Genomic DNA, 6,240 nt, shown 5'->3' with positions numbered 1-6,240 from the left:
GTTCGTGCGCTGAAACGAACGAGTATTCGGTGGTTAAATACAATGATTAATAATGTCCGCACAATATTCCGTATCCGCGTGACCCAATGCCCGTGGTTGTTATATACTCGATAATTGCACTTTCACTAATTAACAATGTATCCGAATTTCAACTCGCGTATTGTTGCTAACACTCGATTGTATTTGGCAATTAATTGCCCCTCGCTGTTGGTTAAGACGAGTAATTTTACGCGATAGTACGCGGGAGTTCTCGGTTGTAAAGTATAACGCGTATGCCGATCGTACAGAGTGTGATACGTGTATTCGCCACGGCTATACCCGAGAGACTGCCACGAGCGGTCGCTCTCGCTTGGGCTCCCCACTTATGCTGGATCGTTCCCACTCCTCGGAACTTTCACGATCGTCTATTGTTCGCGGCCGGCACATCTGGCGCGATCATGCGAAAACACGATGATTTTCACTACCCTCTCGCGTGCCCTTTTGCGCATCGCCCGTTCTAGAAAGTTCCCGTGGAAATTTCCACGCGCAACGCAGTGCGAGAACCTTCCTTCCTCGGTACCGCTGCACCAGGTTTTCACTCACGGAAAATGTTCGACGCGGACGACGTCGACCTATGCGCACCTCCTCGGAGATGCCCCTGAAGGTGAATTTAGACGTTCTCCCTGTAGACGACGTCCGGGTGACGTCGGTGTCGTCGGCCGTTGACGCCGACCCTCTGGCTGGGTTTCCCAGGTGCTGGTATCGCTGTTCCGGGCCACTGTTCCCGGAGATGATGCGTATCCTGGGGATCTTTGTCGGAGCTCGACGTCGACCCCCTAGGAGGGTGTCCCAGGTCCTGGTAAGACCGTCGGATAGCCAAGTTCCTGGCGAAAGTGCGTTTCGCCCGGATTCGGCCGGACAACGGCGCCGACCTTCTGGGAAGGTGTCCCAGGTCCTGGTACGGCCGTCGGATAGGTAAGTTCCTGGCGAAAGTGCGTTTCGCCCGGACTTTATCGGACAATGGCGCCGACCTCCTGGGAAGGTGTCCCAGGTCCTGGTAAGGCCGTCGGATCAATCAGTTCCTGGCGAAAGTGTGTTTCGCCCGGATTTTGTCGGACAATGGCGCCGACCCCCTGGGAGGATGTCCCAGGTCCTGGTAAAGCCGTCGGGCGTCCTTGTACCCGAAGCCGGTATCCAGTTCGGGAACCTTGCTTCGTCGGTAAATCTGGCGTCGCACATTCGTGCGCCAGGTATGCGGGATGGTCCTCTGGTCCATTGCCTCTGCCGGTCACTACGGTTTGGGCGTCTCACGTTATCGATCCTCGCCTTCGTCCCCTCAGTCGGTATCTTTTCCATTGAGGGTGCTCGTCGGATCGTTTCCGAACTCGCCTCCGAAGCGCGCGGTCGCAAGGTTAGGTTCTTAAAAAAAAAAAAAAAAAAAAAAAAAAAAAAAAAAAAAAAAAAAAAAACAATATCGCTCCATTGACTTATGCGAATTTGCAAAACAAAATTTGCAGTGTATGCATACCATGCACTAAAACAAAAGAAACGATACGCGATGCTCTAGTTGGAACGAGAGAAAAAAGGCAATAGAAAAAGTATATAAGAAAGAATGAAGCGAGTCAAAATCACAGTCTGTGATTTGATAGTCTACGCGTCGGTACATCGATTGGAAAATAGTATAGCGGTTATTTTACATTTTTTTTGTACCGAGTATTCAATACAGAGGAATACTTTTCACGATAAAAAAGATGACAATAATTTCGATATAGATGTATACGAGAATCGCGCGTTAACGGATGACAGTGATTATTTCAGCGATGAAGAAGATGGTCGTAAGGAAGTCATTGAAAGAATAGTGTCGCGTGAGGAAATCGTTGCACTAAATTTACATACAAAAAAGTGCGTACTATTTTTTTATTATTCAACAGATGGTGCACTTGCACTATGTCGTTCATGCATAAGAGCTGTATCGGGCTTCGTCGGATGAGACTCTGACCCTGTCGGCGGTCGCGCGACTCGTCCTGCCATGGCGCAAGCGAAGCTCGACGTGTCGGAGAAATCTGGCGGCGGCATTAAAGAGAAGGATAAGGATTCCGAGGAAAAGGAAGGTCCCACTGTTGTGCCAGAATGCGCAGTATGCCTGCAGCCATGTATCCATTCAGCACGATTACCCTGCAGCCATATATACTGCTATCTGTGCGTAAAGGGTGTCGCTGATCAGAGCAAGCGGTGTCCGATGTGTCGTCAAGAGATCCCACCGGATTTTCTCGAGAGACCTCAGCTGGTGGAAGTGGAGGAGCCTCAGAAGGAATCGGAACATCCTGAGGAAGAGTATCAATGGTTTTACAAAGGTCGAAATGGTTGGTGGAAATATGATCCGAGGACAAGCAATGATCTGGAGACTATTTACAAACTAGGTGACGCGCAATGCGAACTTTTGATCTGTGGCATGCTTTATGTATTTGACTTTGAAAAGAAATGTCAATATAGAAAATACAACCCACGTTACAAACGTAATATCAAACGTGATAAAAAAGATGCTCCGTGCAAGGGTGTCTCGGGTGTACAATAACATTTGTAAAATGGATTATTTGTCCGTTAAGATCGAAGATTCCAATTCCAAATCCATATTTAACAACATACTCAACTATATTCAATGGTTTCATACAGCATTATACAAATACTTGATATCGGGTATATACATGCATGCACAATCACGTTCAACATTGCACATGATATTGTTCAGCGTGTGACCGAGTCACATGCAAGTGCTCCTTCGAAGATTGTGGCGTGATTTAAAAATAGTGTGTGAAAAAAGACAGTATAAAAAACATGGAACATCTCAATGAAACGGAACGCGACCTGGTGGAAGGATCCAACCAAATCGCTACCTTGGGCGAATATTAGCGCGCAGTCGAGAGTTCGATACGGTTCGAGTACGTTGCAATAAACAGCCTCCAGATACGATGAACACTCACGGTGCGAACTACTACGTTCCGATTCAGGACGAAACGTGTGAGAAACAGCACAATGAGTAAGTACCGCTAATTTTCGTATATACTTGGGCAAAAAAAAACTTTTATAAACATAATTGTATTTTTTTCAGTTTTGATAAACCCCGCTACACACCTCGTATTTTGGGAAAGAGATTTGCCTTGACATCAACCGCATATAAATTTTTGGATGTTGGAATCAACGCTGGACCTATGTCCTCTGTGGATATACTTATTGGTGATAACCGAGGCAATCGGATAATTCTGCCTCATGCAACGTGGGTGACATTCATCGAAAAACGTGCAGGTATTCAGCGACTCGTGCAGTTGCCGGCACCATCATCGCTAGCGTTTCGAGATTTGGAACTCGTTAAAATACGCGACGCAGATATTGTAAAATTGACATCGTGCGACACCAGCTTGTACATGAAACCGTCAACCGTACTCTTCCTGTTCGAACTAGAACATTGCGTTGAAAATGTGTATTTTCAACTATGTCAAAATATTCATGGCGTAAGTGAAAAATTCAAACAGTTTGTAACAATTTTACGCCAAAATTGGATCATCGATAAATGTAATGCAGTTAAAGTCTTGCGTGAAGTTTATGATAAAAATTTGATTATTGATTGCGAATTATTAGCCTACGCTTTAGATACTATTGTGTATATTGCGCTACATGAGAAATAAATAAGTATATAATATGGTTAAAAAAATTTCCTTTTTATTTACCGTTCCTTGTCGTTAAGCTGTCTTCGTTTATCGTTTACTTAAATGTAATATTAAAATTAAATATCGCGAAAATCTAAACGATTAAATATCGTTGGCGAAGAAAAGATACGCGATCGTGAGCGAAAATGCGCGAACGGGGGAGAGAGACCGCGCGAACGAGAAGACGCGCGCGAACGGAGGGGGCCGGGAGCGAGAGACCGCGCGCGAAGGAGAGATAACGCGAGCGGGAGCGTATGACATCACGCGGACTCCGCGGCGCGGCGAAAACGCGAACGCGGTCGCCCCTCTCCGCGGCGCGGCGCCTGAAAACGCGAACGTGATCGTCCCTCACCCAGCGCATTACAAAATGTATTAAAAATATTTAACTGGTGATCGCGACACCAGAAAAAATTATGATTTTTGAAATAAACTATATATGTATATATAAACGTTTTATTTCCTTTTCTTACATACTTTGTAGTATAATATAGATGTTTTAGCTGTTCAAGAGCTGTTTTTAGTTGTTTAAAAATAGTTTGATAGCGGTTCAATAGCAGTTATACAGATCGCAGTTATACAGATAACTGTTTTAGTTGTTTGATAGCTGTTTAAAAGCTGTTTTTAGTTGTTTAAAAGAAGTTTGATAGCGGTTCAATAGCAGTTATACAGATCGCAGTTATACAGATCGCTGTTATACAGATCGCTGTTATACAGATAACTGTTTTAGTTGTTTGATAGCTGTTTAAAAGCTGTTTTTAGTTGTTTAAAAGAAGTTTGATAGCGGTTCAATAGCAGTTATACAGATCGCAGTTATACAGATCGCTGTTATACAGATAGCTGTTTTAGTTGTTTGATAGCTGTTCAAGAGCTGTTTGATAGCTGTTTTTAGCTGTTTCATAGCGGTTCAATAGCTATTTGATAGCTGTTTTTAGCTGTTTTTAGCTGTTTGATAGCTGTTTTTAGCTGTTTTTAGCTGTTTCATAGCTGTTCAAGAGCTGTTTGATAGTTGTTTTAGTTGTTTCATAGCGGTTCAAGAGCTGTTTGGAAGCTGTTTTTAGCTGTTTTTAGCTGTTTCATGGCGGTTCAATAGCTGTTTGATAGCTGTTTGATAGCTGTTTTTAGCTGTTTTTAGCTGTTTTTAGCTGTTTAATAGCTGTTCAATAGCAGTATTACAGATTAAACCATTGAAAGTTAATGGTGCGATATCGTTTTCGAGAATATGTCTCGCGGTAACTTCATTGCACACGTGCAAAACTGCACATCGCAGATTTTTCGGAAGGTGCAATTGTATGGATGCTGAGATCATGGTGAAATTAGATATGATAAACAAACGATGTGACAATAGTGAGATGTAGAAGGATGAATTTGATGGTACGCTCAGTAGTCGAGGACTAGAAGTAAGAGCAGTCGGTTGGCGTGCTTGATCGTGCGGCTTATACAGACAATTGGTTCGTCCTGGCCATCTTAATGCTACTGTATATCAAGGCCCACCGAATTTAACGTTATATGAGCGAGTATGCAGAACTTTGCAAACCAGTGTTCTATCCTGAAGGAAAACCGATCGTGAAAATCAACGATCCGTTCGTGAGGAATGGGGATCCGCGGACCGTCGATGTAACGAGATATCTGATCCGTCGAAAAATCGGAATCGCCGATCTCCGATCGCATCGGAAGTTTCTTGAATTTTATGAATGTCGTGAAATACTAATGTGGCGGGATTTTGATGATCATAAAATGTTTAAAAGAGACATCGTATGAAGCGAAAAGAGAGACCGCATATATGCGTTTGTAGATTTTTTCCTGGAAAGCATCCGTCGCGAAATCGGAATCGCCAATCGCCAATCAAACTGGATGTTTCTCTAGTACCAAATATATTGGGAAAGAATAGAGGACGGTCGAGAAGACGGTGGAGAATATAACGTCTAATTGATTTAGACGTGTTAGTGCAACACCGCGGTTTCATTATTAAAGTAAAAATGGATTTCGAAGAATTGCACTTTGAAGGAGAAGAAAGAATGGAAGTTGAAGCAAACGAGGAAGAAATGGAAGTGCCTGAAGAAATGGAAGTGCCTGGAGAAATGGAAGTAAATGAAGAGGAAGGAATGGAAGTTGATGATGATGATGATGCAGTATTGTCAGACGATTCATGTTATGATAGTGAAATGTCTGAGGATTTTTCAGAAGAAATATTCAGAGTCATGAATCAGGCTGAAGTCAATGCGTTAAATCCTCTTACAAGGATGTGCTGCACGTATTTTTACTTTACTCCAGGACAGACAAAGTTTTGTGCGTCATGCATCGTGAGAATCGGTGGATTATTCTCGATGCTGTATGCTTGTCGTAAACATGACACCAGGCGGTATATTCTGATGAACGGCCTCTTTTGTTCATCGTGTGGGGGGCCACTGTATCTCATTTCAACATGTAATATGTGTCCTATGTGTGTTTTCGTGTAAATATCGACTGTTTAGACTGCAGTGTTTTTAAAAATATTTTAAGTGTTTATTATCTAAAATTAAGAGACCTATACTGCTAAGAGACTAACAATAAGTGTAAC

General features: G+C 43.2%; 1 protein-coding gene across 1 annotated transcript; it reads left to right on the top strand.

Annotated features, from left to right (window-relative positions):
• Positions 1-2,008: 2,008 nt before the first annotated feature.
• Positions 2,009-5,934, top strand: LOC112453226 (E3 ubiquitin-protein ligase rnf146-like; the record flags this gene model as incomplete). Its single annotated transcript, XM_025013844.1, has 3 exons — positions 2,009-2,547; positions 3,782-3,819; positions 5,688-5,934. Coding segments are annotated over exons 1-3 (824 nt in total), but the record flags the coding sequence as incomplete, so codon positions are not given.
• Between the last annotated feature and the right edge of the window lie 306 nt (positions 5,935-6,240).

This window comes from Temnothorax curvispinosus, unplaced genomic scaffold, assembly GCF_003070985.1.
Source record: "Temnothorax curvispinosus isolate PA1 unplaced genomic scaffold, ASM307098v1 QBEX01004169.1, whole genome shotgun sequence".
NCBI classification, from domain to species: domain Eukaryota; kingdom Metazoa; phylum Arthropoda; class Insecta; order Hymenoptera; family Formicidae; genus Temnothorax; species Temnothorax curvispinosus.
Note: the sequence above shows the minus strand (reverse complement) of the source record. Positions and strands in the feature narration are given on the sequence as shown.